Genomic DNA, 14,062 nt, shown 5'->3' with positions numbered 1-14,062 from the left:
AGGGATAGGCTGGGCATTAGTCAGCAATTGCATTGTGAGCAATTGCATTGTGCATCACTTGTTTTGTACATATTATTATTATTGTTATTATCATTATTGTTATTATTATTTTCCTGTCTTATTAAACTGTCTTTATCTCAACTCACAGGCTTTATTTTCCCGTTTCTCTCCCCCATCCCAGAGAGGGAGGGGGGAGGGTGAGCGAACGGCTGCGTGGTGTTTAGCTGCCGGCTGGGTTAAACCACAACATCAGGTTATAGAATAACCTGTAAATTGTTGTTTATAGAGATGGTTAAGTGCCCAATAAACACCAATAGTGGCGATGACTGAAATGAGTAAGCTGTCAGTGGGAGGGAAGGGAGGATGATGCAGTGGCAGAGCGGGCATTCCCCAGGCTTCCTGCCCTGCTGATGCTGCTCCCACCAGCACAACAGGCACCTTTAAACCTAACTGATGCATCAACCCATGTATTTTGGGGGACAGCCACTACCTGCCACATATGAGGTGAGATTTCCATCATGCAGACGGGTTATTTCATGTTTGCAGACTATCTCGTCCAGGCTTTTAGTGGCTTCAGTTGGTGTGAGATTCAGCAGCTCTCCAAACTCCTGGTCTTGGACCTCTGGCGGTGGTAGGAGACCCCAGTGTTGGACACCAGGAACTGGATGTTGGGAGAACTGCTGAGCCCAGCTAGACCAGCCATTGATGCTAGCACAAGAGGTGAGGAATTTGCCAGGTAAATTAACACAATGCTGTTCGGGAAGGTTGGTGGCCTGGGTGAGACACCTGCAGCCTTGATGAACTCTTTCCATGAGAGTCTAACCCCTGGTAAAACTGATGCTTTGATTCTGCTTTTCCCAGATAAAATTGGTGTTCAGTACTGTTCCTGAACTGGCAACATGTAGGTCAGGTGAAGCATTTAAAAGACCAGATTTCCAAACTAATACAAGATCTGGTGATGCATCTAGTGGATATCCCAAAATGGCCATGAAGCTCCAACCCTACAGCATATCGTAACCTGTAGACTGCTCCCACCTTTTTTCATTGCAGACTCAGTCAAGCAGTTAATAAATCTCAGACTGGCTCAAGCTTTCCTCTACCCCCAGAAATTCCTCTCTGAGCATGGCTGTCCATCCATCGAAGCTATGGGAGATGGAACAGGAGCTGGGACGGGAGGCTGTCAGAGACAATGCTCTGCTTCTCAGCTGCTGATTAAACTGGGATGACAATGTTCAGCAAAATGCCAAATTAATTAGCGCTAGCCACACAATCTACAGGTCCCTTTTGGCTTCAAAATTTTAGAATCTCCCAAATTCATTTTCACATACCTCACCAGCCTGACATTTTCCCTTGAATTTTCTGTTCTTAAAGCTGTGTCTGTCTTTGATAAGGAGGCTTGTGCCATTTTTAGACACCGTGATCTTGAACGCATGACAGGAAGAATTCAGAGCCTTTCAGAGGGGATGGACTAATCTTTGGCTGATATTTAGCAGAGGCTTGCAGAACAGTGCACCACCTCCTGCTTGATATTGCGATGACCTTTCAGCTTCATTTGTGAAGACATCTGAAATTTGCTTGATTTCAGTTCCTCTGCAGGACCTTCAAGCATATTTTTCATGCTGTGGCAAATCACACAACACCCAAATTAGCTGATTCTGGGCTTAAATAACACACAGAGATGGCAAAGCACTTGCTTGGTATGGTGCGAACCAAGCTGGTTTATGGACCCTGTTTTACAGAGGGGACAGGAGAGGGGCAGAGGGCAACCTGGCCTGGGCAGCAGAGGTGGTGGTGGTGGGCATGGGGCCAGATCGAGTGTCTGACAAAAAAGTGCTCATACAACCGCAGGTTGCTGCCATACCATCCCTTTCCCCACTTCACCTTGGGGATGCAGTGGGAACCAAAGCCACCTTTTCCTCTATGGCCAGCCAAGATCTCCTATACCGCCTGTTTGCATTTAGGGATATCATCCCGGCCATGCTAACACACCAATTTGGGTGTTACCATGGCTAGGAAGAGGAATCAAAGAACAGCAGGGCTGAGTTTCTACCATTAGCAGCCTGGACACCCCTTTTTGCTTTACACATCCCGTTTGTCTCAGCTTCAGGCAGTTTTCTGCCCCGCAAGCCATACACATGTGTGACCAGGAACAGGAAGAGCTATCCCAGGAGCAGCTGGGTCAGCCCTGGGGAGGGGGCAGTGGATTTACAGACTATAAGAGAGCTCAATTCCATCTACATGTATCACTCCTGCATCTTAGAGGGTGAAGGCCCATCCTTCCCAAAGCATCTCGGAGCACCTTCTACAGTGTCAGCCCCAGATGTTCAGGAAGCCTTCAGGAATTTGTAACTTGACCTTTTTAGCTGGCACCATGACACCCCAGAGCTTCCCCCTGGCTCCAGTGAGGCATCTCTCTCTGCTCCAGATCAAGGGGGAGACTATGCCTTTCCTGCCAGCAGCTGGGATGCTGAACTCCTTCTCCAGCTTTGCTCTCTCCAACAAGAGCCCCCATCTCTCGCCTGCACCACCATAGCAAATGTGCCACAGGACGAGTGTGGCCCATCCTTAACAAACAGGTGATAAACCCAGGTGCTACTCCCAGCCTGGTCACCTACCCGTACCTTTTACCTTTGGCATAGCCCCCACCCAGCTCAGCCCATGACCTGTTGCACAGATGTTCTCCGCAGAGAGCATCCTCACAGAGGGAGCATCCCAAATCAACACAGGCTTCCTGTCCCCTGGATATATCACATCAGCCTGCACTTCCCACTGGAGCGAGGCCTGCAGCTGAGCACCATGGATGGGGGGAGACCCCATCCATGCTGGGCACCCAGATGGATTTTAGCCATTCCCAAGGCCAGATGGGGTGCACAGTCACTGCAGGTAGCATGCAGCTGGGTCAAGCAAGGCAGCACCCCATGGGCAATGGGTGCATTGGAGGAGACCCCTCAAGGGTATAGGGCCTGTGCATCCTAGTGAAGCAAACAAGACCAGGAGGGTGATGGTGATGGTGATGGGATGAACCCATGTGAGTGTGGCAGAGGGCATCACAAAATTTCTCACCAGTTCAGGGCAATCAGACCATGCCATGCTCTTCCCAGCAGCACACAGAAGCCTACCAAGAATGTGCAGTTCTGAAGTAGAAAAAAATACACCTTTTCTAGCCCCACATGTGACCTCCAAGCCCCAAGGATTTTTACTGATTGCTAAATTTAATTTATTTTGCTGTCTTCTCAGGGCTACAGCTTTGCAGTGCTGGGCCAGTGTTGTTTCCATTACAACCTGATGGTGTTCAGAGAAGCTTCAAATTAAATATCAGTCACACATTAAGGTCAGGCAGCTCAGTTCCATTAATGGGTGGCAAGGCTCAGCCTCCATGTAATGAATGATGCCCGTGCCTCTTAATGATACCAGAAGAGGGACTGGGCAGAACCAGCGCACAGCAATTGGCACCCCACTGACACTGGGACCACACAATTGATTTAAAAAGTCCATTCATCTGCTACAAATCATGGCTTCAGTTTTCCTGACCTGTGACAAATCAACACAAGCCTCAACTGAAAGACAATTCTGTATTATCAAAGCCCCATTTGGGATGCAAGGTGAGGATGTTCTCCACTGTGTAACACAAGAATGACTTGGAGAAGAAGTTGACTTGCACTGGGCTGAAATCAGAAGCTGCTCCATTGAAGCAGGATGAAAATGTTAGTAATTTGTGATACACAGAGTCTACTCAGCTGTGTGCCCAATACCATCATTTCATGTGTAATTGGGGTGGGAGAGAAGAGGAGGTGGGGAAGAGGAGGAGATAGGACCTTAGGGCACTACCAATGCATGGAAAGTCTGGGTTGCAGGCTGGAAGCTGTCACATTGTCATTGCTGAGGCATTTGGGAGGTTTACAATAGCTCTTTTACTCTGTAAAATTCATCCTTCCTAAAGCAAAACATTTATTCCACTTGAGTACAAATAAGAGTTAAATATAGGCAGATCAGCTTAATAGTGTAGTTATGCCTATTAAAGTGACTGAAAAACTGACAGCAAGGCATTTCACATTAATTCTCTCTCAGAGGCTCCAAATCTGATTTACTTTGACAAATCCCCTGCTATTGAGAAGTGGCCACAAGGCTCCGCATCAGCTGCCAGACAGAGGTGGTGGATTCAAAAAGCCAAGATCTACCAGGCACACGAGGAAAGCAAACCTATTGATCAGAGCGGTTAGATAAGGAAGTCATATGGTTACTGTTGGCAGTTAGGTTTTCCCCAGATCATTATTTTTAAGCAGATTTCATAGAAAAGATGTGGCCTGAGTCACTCTTCCAACTGCTGTAATAGGTGATAACGAGAAAATGCGTTATCTTGGATTAAAACAAAATAAGGTTAAAATCATTCTTTAAAGAAAAGTCTATCTCCTTTATCTTTGCTCAGTAAGGAGCATGGAAAGGAGGATGAAATCTTGACATCCACTTTTCCCCATTGTTGGGAATTGGCATACAGGGCGTGGACATGAGTCTGTGGAACAATTGTTCCATCTGAGCTTGCCTTAAGCAAATAGGAGTAGGCCTTAGAAAATCTCATGGCCTGCTGTAGCTGAGCAAACCAAGCTACCAGAATAACTATGAGAAGCTCCCATGACAATGATTCCCACATTGCCCAATTGAGGAATTCAGAAAAATATTGTTGCCAGCAGCTGGCTTCAAGGACAAGATCTACGTGACTGCTAATCACAAGGGGGGTTGTTTTCTTGCAGGTGGGGTTGTTTTCTTCTAGTTGTTTGTCTGAGTGCTTTTGACTAATAATCTTGTGTGAAACACCGTCCGCCCCTGTTAAGTTCACTATAAAAGTTAGGCTATTTGGACAATAAAATGGAGCATGATCTGACTCTGCTGGTGTCTCTCGTGCTTTCGGCCGTACTTCTTCTAACACCCCATCCCCATTTACATTTCCCCAGGAACTTTACCTACCAAGCAGTAGACTCATCCACACTTTTCCTGTTCCCTGAATTTTACACCCGGTAGCTTGCAAGATGGATACCAGCATGTTGTATAGGGGGAGGCAGGAAGGTGGGAGACCAAAAGCACTCACACAACCTTAGGGAAGACCAGAGGGTCCCGCAGAGCTGGGGTCAGCATGACGTGCCCACACACCTCTTGCCCACCCAACCTACATGTGGTGTTTGGGCACATGGGAGCATGTCCAGCGCTTTGGGGAGAGCAGGTTCCTGCTCCAGGCATTATATCAGCCCTGTGGTGGTTGGAGACCAGCCCCATGCAGATGTGGCTGTGGAAGTGGATCCACATGGAAAGTCCCATTGTTTGGACTCTGGTGCCAAGCAGAAAGAATGTGTCCTACGTTGAGTTTTATGATGGGGAAAGTTTTATGGGCTCAGTTTTGCCCTCTGGGAGGTGGGAATTGGGGGAAACAGTCACTTTTCCATTGTGCTTTTAATCATTCAGTTTTGGGAAGATGCCCCAGGTGCAAACTGCACCCCTGCCTAGATGGCCCTGGGAGAAGGTGTCCTCCCAGGGAATGCTGGCCCAGGAGCAGACACCACTGAGGTGCTGTCAGCAACATCCTTGCACATATTCCAGCCTTGGCTGGGTAAGACCCTGAGACACCCTGACCCAAGCAGGAGGCTGGAGACCTCCAGAAGTCCCTTCCCAACTTAAGTACTCAGCAACTCATCAGCTGCTGGAAGATGCTCTAGCAAAAGCATAAAGTGCCCACAGCAGCACAATGGGGCAGCTGGGTGTGTGCCTCCTCATTTACAGCCCCAAAAGCACCAACAGCATGGAAGAGTATCCTCTTCCTCAGCTGCAAGGGGTGTGCTTGTGAATGCACACCCATGCACGGAGGAAGGCGGTGCACAGCACTTCTGCATCACGAGGAGTGCAGATTTCACTTAAAGCCTAGAATAAAAATAGTACCAGGTGTGTATTTTCCATTTATACCATCAGTTTGCAGCGTACCAGAACCTTGTGTACCAGGCAAGGCAGGAATAGATACGTCTTGTGTTTTTTGTTTGTTTGTTTTGTTTTGTTTTTCAGTGTTAACTGCTGAATCCCAGAGAAGACTTCTGCCTGAATTGAAATAATAGGGCATGAGTGATACTAACCCATGTAATGTCTGGTGGTTGGTGGTTTTGGCAGATATCAAGTAGAAGAGAGAAAAGCAGCAATTATAAAGGTATATTTCAGATCTAGCCCAGCTCTGGAGAAAAATATCAGCTGTTCAAGCCACAAGCCCTGTTGACTCCACAGAGCTCCCAGTAACAAACAAAAAGGAATTAAAGTTGGGACCTGAACTTTTAAGTTTACGTTAATTAAAGCCTGCTGTTTCTACGACATTGCTGAGCTGCATTTCTAAAATTTACCTTGTGTTCTTTGAAAAAGATAAACTACAAAGTATATAAACCCATCTCTCCATTTGGAAGAAGAAGCATTTTGACCAAGCAAATCAAACCAAGCCCAACAAGGAGGTGCCGGCAGGCTCAGAAGTCACTCATAATTTGGCAGATCTGCAAACATACAGCCCAGAGAGGAGACCACGGGCTGTCCCCAAGCCCTGAGTACCCTCGTGAAGAAAGCTCAACTTCTGACATTTCACAGTGGGCTTGTTCTAGTTTTTACAGTAACAACACAAGCTGTACAGATGGAAAACTTCCTCCCAGGGCCCCTGGGTTCAGTTTATTTACTCTCCTGCTTTGACAGTGTATATGAGTTTCTGCTCTGTGATTTGGAGAGCTGCACGGCAGCATAGCCCCCACTAGCATTAACCTGCACACAGTTGTAAAGGCACAGATGCCCTTGTACTATGGATGCAGCTCAGGCAGAGTTTCATTTTCTCAGTGAAGAGCTGTGTCCAACTTAACCAAGCTGCCCAGTCCTTCAGAGCAGCTATGCTTGTTGGACAAGTATCCATTTCACTTCATTTTATGGAAACACAGCAGTGACCACCCTATCCCCTGCCCAGCTTGGATGTGGTGGAGACCCACGGTTCTCCAAGCCACACCAGGGCTCAGACAATTCCTATCCCACAGCTGCAAGATTTCCAGGATCTCTGAGCCCTGGTGAGAGCAGGACACCAGAGGTGAAAGTCCCCTTCTATGCTGGGAAGGCCTCCTGTGTGTGTTTACACAGGGAAAGCAACTCCCGTGCCTTAAGGGCTGTGCCACGGCCAACCCAAACCCCAGGGAGACGTGAGGAGCAGACCCCAGTGGCAGGTGTGAATATGAACAAAGCACTTTTTCATTAGCCTTTTGGTGCCTGAACCTTGGCAAAAAAATTTGCGTTTCCATGTTGCTGTTGTGTTCTGGGCTTTTATCCCCCCTCTTTTTTTATTTAAATCACAAACTCTCATTATATTTGTTGGCCTTCTCAAAGCTCCAGCTCCCTGGCGTGATGCGGGAGTGTGTGCGTCATGGCATTGCTAGAAACAGACTTGGGCTTTACACTGAAAAAAAAAAAAAAGAAAAGCAACCAGGAGCTGGGTCTATTCACCAGCCAGAGAGGATCATTTTGGCTCTGGGGGCAGGGTGCCACCTCTGCACACCCACCTGCTCATTTAACTTACCTCCGGTGGGCTGCCTTCAGAGAGGACTCCCCAAGGTCCTCTGCATTGGTGGCAGCTCCAGGTGGGCTTAGTTGTTGGGTGCCCTGCCACTTCCCTCCTCCCCATTGCCATCCCTCTGCCTGGCCATTGCTTGAAGGAGGGACTCACCACCAATTTGAGGCTCTTTGGCTCTTGTGCTGGCCTGGATGCCACCTCCCACCAAGGGACGTTGCTGGTGGTTTAGGTTTCTGCAAAGCATTTCCATCCCTACATTTCCCATTTGAATTGCAGGGATTTGGGAAGGGGCCCTCACTGCCTCCCTGCTCCCATCGTGGAGACCAAAAATCTGTGACCAACAATGCCAGCATGCCAAAGCCAGAAGGTGAAGGAGAGGCAAGGCACCAGTGCCCCCTGTTTGACATGGTGAAAGAGCAGCAGCACTTTTGCACAGGTATTTTATAAAAAGCACCCGTCAAAACCTCCCCCCCTAAAAGCAGCATTTTCTAACCAAGCCTGGAGATGAGATAAGTTTTTTGGAGCAGCTCCTAACTCAAAGCCAGCCTTGGGTGCCTGGACACCAGAGTCACCATCAGCCTTGTTCAGCTCCAAGAGTCCTCCTCAAGGGCCCTTCAAAGAAATGCCATGTCCATGAAGTCACAAATTGCCTTGTTTTCTCCACTTTTAGGGAAATGCCTGCTCCTTGCACCATTAATGGAAGAGATGCACGATAACAGTTCCACTGGAGCCCTCCAAGGAAAACGAGCAATGGGCAGCAGCACCATCAAAGCAAATAGTCCCCCAAAACATCACCCCAAGGTGAGGCATCCCCAGAAGCAATAAAATTCAAAGGAGGCTTTTGCTAGACCACAGAGTCCCTGCTTGGTGCCTTTTGTACTTCTAAACTGTTCAGAGCAGTTTCTTCAAAGCAGAGAAGAAAATCCCTGGTTTCAGTTAGGTCACAGAGAGAGAGATGTTTGCCAAAATCCATCTGAAACCAAAGCAGCTGGCCAGGCTCATCACCTCAACGGTACGTCTGTGTGAAGATGCAAGCAGCCCCTTCCAGACAGAGGTCTACTGATGCCAACCATTGCAGGGCTGATGGTCCTTTGTCAGGGAAGATGCTCTTGTCTCACTAAAATGAAGGATTTCATCTCTTTTGAGAGGTCTTCTGCACAGAGGTACCCAGACCTCCCCCTGCACCCACACCTCAGGTGTCAACGTCCAGCTTCTCCTTCAAGGGGAGACCTCCTCCAGAAAGCACCAGGATTTTGTGCATGCTGCAGCTCCAACCCACTGTAGTAGCCCTCATTTTGGGGGCACCCCTTTGCTCCTGCAGCTGTGACGTTGGCACGTGCAAAGTTGTGTTCCCTCAGTTATTCATGGAGACATCCAGGTTCTTCTCCAAGCTACTTAAATCCTCTTACGAACACCTCCCCACAGGCACATCCTCACATCGAAGGGTACCAACGTGCCCCTAATTGCCTCTCCCCATAACCACATCTTCACTGCTTCCAGTTTTGCTGCAGACCCTGCTCAGCTTATCTACCCAAAACAAAGTGATAATTTGCATTAAGGAGCTACAGGCCACGAGCATGCAACTTTCCTGCAGGAACATTTAAAGGCAGGAAGAGAAAACAACGGCGATTAAGAACACTTACCAGGAGAGATCCACAGCACGTGCCCACCAGCACAACCCAGCCACTGCTGGGGCTGTGAAATGCAAAGGACCAGCAGGCAGGAAAATGGGTGAGAAAAGGTCCTGGAGACTGCAAAACTAAGGACAGGAGGAGCAGAAAGGGTTAAGCAGAGGGGACTCAGAGCAGAAATCAGTTTGATTTCACTGAGTGCTGGTTGCAGTGAGCTCAGTATGAGCGCTCCAGCACCAGCGCCCATTCCCCAGACACGATGTGGGGCTCTGCTGTTTCAGAGGGAGAGCTGAGCAATTCCCCAAAGACCTGAGTTTCACCCTAAAAAGGTTTAGTAGTAAGATAAGACCAAGAAAGGACTAAATTAGGGCCTCCCATGGAGTCCTGTGTGGGTAGCCAGGGGAACCGTGACCCCCCGTGCCCAGCCCCAACGCAGACCGACCCAAACTGAACCAAGAACAGGAGAAAATGAACATTTTCCCCACCGTGTGTTTGTCCCTGCCCCAAGCCCACTGCAGCTGTCATGCTTAAAAACCACGCTTTGCCATCACAAACCTCTGCGTGGCCCAAACTCCTGGGCTTTGAGCAGGGAGCTTGCAGGAAGCAGCGCTTGGAAGCTTTACTTCAGAGACCCCCATTTAACAGGAAAGCAAAGCCTGGTGTAATCTCTTGACTCTGGGAGCTGCAGGTTTTGTAAAACCACCCAAATCCCATGATATTCCCAAGAGAGTCCAGACGCTTGGCAGTGCTGTCACGACTCCCCCAGTTGCAAAGCCAGCTCTGCTCTTGGGGATTAAAGATGCTGTGGCTGATCTAGGCATAGGAGACCTGCAACATTCCCCCACCTCTGCACTTCCAGCCATTTCCCTCCCCTACAAAAATAATCAAGCTCACACTTACTCCATGGAGCTCCTTCCAGGCGGCTCGTGGAAGAGGGCTCAGTGCCAGACCCATGGCTCGGCAGCAACCGAGCCCGCAGGTGGGTGTTTCAGGGTCCCGCTCTCCCCCAAAACACACACCCTGGGGCCGGGTTTTGGTGGCCAAGCACTGGGGCTGAGCGGCCCCCGGGAGGGATTTTGGGACCCCTCTTCCCATCCCAGCAGCTCTTCCCAGCCACATTTGCTTTGGCACTTGGGCACGAACTCACCACTTCTTAAATAACACACCTGCATGGGGCTGGATCCACACGCAGCAAGGTAAGTCCATATCAATGCTCATCAGAGTTTGATGATTATTCCTCAAATGAGGGACAGCAAAATGTGACTGCCATCCCTTTATCTTTTCCTTAAAAAATGATGGAAATGGTGACCACAGCCCAAGCCCTGTGCAAGACCCGGATGGGTCCAGCTTCCATTTGGCAGCATGGTTATTAAATTCCTGCAGATATGTTTAAGACCTTTACACAACCCTTATATAAACCAGTCTCAGAGCTAGTTTTGTCCGTGTTCGGGATTATGCTTCTCCCTGTTACAGAAAGAGGTTATTTAGAGCAGCCCACGGATTCAGGTTGGTGTTGGAGGGACAAGCACACATTGTAGAAACACTGCGTGTGCCTCCACACCCACAGCAGCACCAGCACGGGATTTGTCTGGGGTTTCCTCAGCCTGCAGATGCTAAAATAAAAAAAGATTATTTTCTCTGTACAGATGGCTTTTCAAGACTCAGGGTGTCAAAGGAATTAAGTCATTAAAGTGCAGATGTATTTGATGGATTATGAGCCACGAAAGCCTGCTGGTTACTGACTAATAATGCTGGGAGGTGGAGGGGGGGAATGTTTCCTCTCCTAAGAATGTGCTTCTAACAAGACAGGTCAAAACATGATGCAGATGATATTGCTTAGTACAGGTTGCCGTTAACCCAGCAGCTTTTTATTATCAGATTACCAAGGTACCCGCAGAGCATACTGACCACCCCCGTTTTGCTCTGTACCAGCACCACTTTGCAGGGTAAAACCTCAGGGGCTGCAGCTGCTCATGGGTTCAGTGAGGGACCGGGTTTATCTATGTCTGGGTTTCAGGGTGGGGTGGGGGAATCTTTTTTTTTTTTGTTGTTCACACCATAACCAAAATTCTCATCATTTCATGTGGGGTGGGGGTTGAGTAATCAGAACAAACAAACAAAAAATAAAGAAAAAAAAGTCACATCAGAAAATGATCAGCCCCAACAGGCATGCACATCTCCCTTCATGCAAGTGAGAAGCACAGCCTCCCTCCTCAGGGTGTGCACGGGGACATGTCACGCATGGACCTCAGCACTAGCCCAGGGCGAGGATGGAGCAAGAACAAATGGGCACAGCATACACTGCATCCAGGGGAGCAGGGAGCCTGCTGCTGCTCATATGTGGGGACAGGATGGCCCAAGAGGCATTGAGCTACACGGAAAAGGAAATACGGAGGAGGAGATTGTAACTCAGAACAGAAAACAAAAACTGAGGGTAAAACTAGGAGGAAGGTGGAAAGGCAGGGCCTTACAGAAAAATGCGTCTCCTGGAGGGGTGCTGGGGGAGGCCAGGCGGGTGCCTCAGACCGCTTGCTCTTGTTTGGCTTGCTAGTGCAGCTCTGCAGGGACAGTAGCAAGGGGCTCATCTGGGAATTTTAGCAGTTGGAGCCACCAAACTGCCAAAATCCGCTTTCCCCTGGTTAAGGACAAGCGCCTAGCCCTGCAGCTCCCTACCTCCTTGGAACACCGCTTGGTCCCCCTGTGCCCCAGACCCTCTCCTGCTGGCCCTGGCACCCGTGCACTGCCCTGTAACCAAAATTTGAAGGTTTTGCAGGACCCTTCTGGGGGCCTGGGGCAGCAAGGGGGAGAGGCAAGCAGCAGAACCACTCACTAACCCTAAGCTCGTTTTGCTCAGCCCTCTGTGCTTCCAGATTTTAAGGCTCCCGGTGACTCCTCACAAGCCCGTGGGCCAACTCCATGACCAAAGTGGGCACTCAGAAGATGGCAGGCCCAGAGCAGAAAGAGGCAGTTAGGGCACTAGCAGCCAGGACAGTTTTAGGGCCCCAGCCTCATAGGGCTCTGGTGGGGATATTTACAGTCCTGGAACCGAGGCATGGCAACTTCTCGCCTAGTAGATGGCAAGCATGCATCTGTGCTCAGATATAGGGCTATGGGCAGGGGGGATTTTTATTTCCCAGGGCCATTTCCCTCTTGTTAATCAGAGGGAAAGGAGAGAGAACTCCCCCCATCCATCCAGAGGCTGTCCTTCAGTTTGGTACTAGTCTGGTAAGGAAGGTGCAACATAACTAGGATAAAATCAGTGACAGACCCTTCATTAATTATCTATCTTTTCTGATTAATAGCAAGGGCTTGGATTTATTTATTTTTTTTTCCCAGCTATTCCGTTGTCAAGCAGAATTCTGCATTGGCACACTGGCAACACAGAGCATGCGTTGCGGGAGCAATGTATCCACAGACTGAGGATTGATATGGGATGGGGGAAAAAAAAAAAAAAAGTATTTATGTTAAAAAGCCCCCATGTGCGCTAGGGAGAAATCCACTCACTCAGACCTCACGATGGGGGGGGGGAAAGCAAGGAAAAAAATCTAAACAGCAGGATTCGACAATAAATGGGAAAACAGCAATAGAAAAATCACACTAGGTTAATATAGGAAAACTAGTTTCTTTATTGAGAGATTGTATATTAGTATTAGTGGAATCATATGTAACAATGTCATCATGCACACAATACAAAAAGGCAAGGCCCACCATGCTATGGAAGGGCAACAGAACAAAAGCAGCGTACACTAAGCAGATGTATAGGCTACAGAACATTACATTTCAGCAGGGTATGTCTCTACAGAGAGGTTTACATCAGAAACTAGGTAATGTAAAAAAAATACAGACCATGCTTTAGTTTTAGTACAAGAAAAAAAGGTAGGGATAAACAACCAAAGGGTATTCGGTACAGAAAACTACCCACAAAATAAGAACAGGAAGTAATTCAGCACAGCAGAAAATAATGTTATCCCTGGTTAATGGAAATCCATTTTGCTATTCGGGGGGGGGGCGGCTGAAATCAGGCTTTATTTTTTGGGGGCGGGGGGGCAATTGCAATCCCACCCCCCTTCTTTTATTTGGGTTGTTTCGAATTGCACCAAATTGCAGATGCCCCCTCTCCATTGCTTTTTTTTTTTTTTTTTAGTTTATTATTATTTTTTTAAAATCTTTTCGGGGTTTCGACAGCGGGACACCCCCCCCCCCCAAAACCCAGCAAAAGGAATCCCCCGGCAGGGATTTACAGTGCCATGTCCTCAGCCACGCAGGATGGGGGGGGGGGGGGGGTAGGGCACAAATGGCTGGGGTGGCCACTAGGCTACGCGAGGGGTGAATTGAATAACAGAACAACGAAAATAAACGGAAATCAGTATTTAAAAAATAAAAATAAGAGGGATGGATCTATGGAAGCGCAGGCGGGAGGGGAGGGGCGGAGGAAAAAAAAAAAAGAAAAACGTTAAGGGGGGAGGACCAACTTATGCTCGGGGAAGTGGGGAAGGGCCGGGGGAGGAGCGGAATGGGCGCGGCCGTGCGCCCCCCCCCCCCCACCCGGTTCGGGTAGCCCCGGGACGCGAACCCGCGGCCCGTCGCGGCGTGGCGGTACCTCTGTTGCGCACGGAGCCGAAGACGGGCAGCACCAGGTAACCGACGTGCACCAGGACCATGTCGCGCCAGGGACTCCAGCTTCCCGCCGGCACCTCTCCGGCGGCAGCGGCGGCGGCAGCCGGACCACGCTCCCTACGTGCGCGCGCGCACATACACAGAAAGGCGGCCGCCGCCAATGGCAGCGCGCCGCGAGCCCGCGCGACACACCCAGTGATGGGGGGAGGGGGGGCGCGGCCTCGTGGAGGCTGAGGGGGCGAGGGCACGC

At 49.3% G+C, this 14,062-nt stretch overlaps 1 protein-coding gene across 4 annotated transcripts in view; it reads right to left on the bottom strand.

Annotated features, from left to right (window-relative positions):
• Window positions 1–13,955, bottom strand: part of ARK2C (arkadia (RNF111) C-terminal like ring finger ubiquitin ligase 2C) — a 47,532-nt gene extending 33,577 nt beyond the window's left edge. For 2 of the 4 annotated variants that reach the window (XM_068665249.1, XM_068665250.1), the window contains exon 1: window positions 13,796–13,955. In XM_068665249.1, coding sequence (XP_068521350.1) covers window positions 13,796–13,949 — 154 coding nt within the window. In that variant the 5' untranslated portion in view covers window positions 13,950–13,955. The remainder of the gene's footprint in view (window positions 1–13,795) is intronic. The other 2 variants (XM_068665248.1, XM_068665252.1) reach the window with 2 other exon arrangements.
• Window positions 13,956–14,062: the final 107 nt, after the last annotated feature.

This window comes from Anas acuta, chromosome W (genome assembly GCF_963932015.1).
Source record: "Anas acuta chromosome W, bAnaAcu1.1, whole genome shotgun sequence".
NCBI lineage: Eukaryota > Metazoa > Chordata > Aves > Anseriformes > Anatidae > Anas > Anas acuta.
This window is presented reverse-complemented; position numbering and strand designations above follow the sequence as displayed.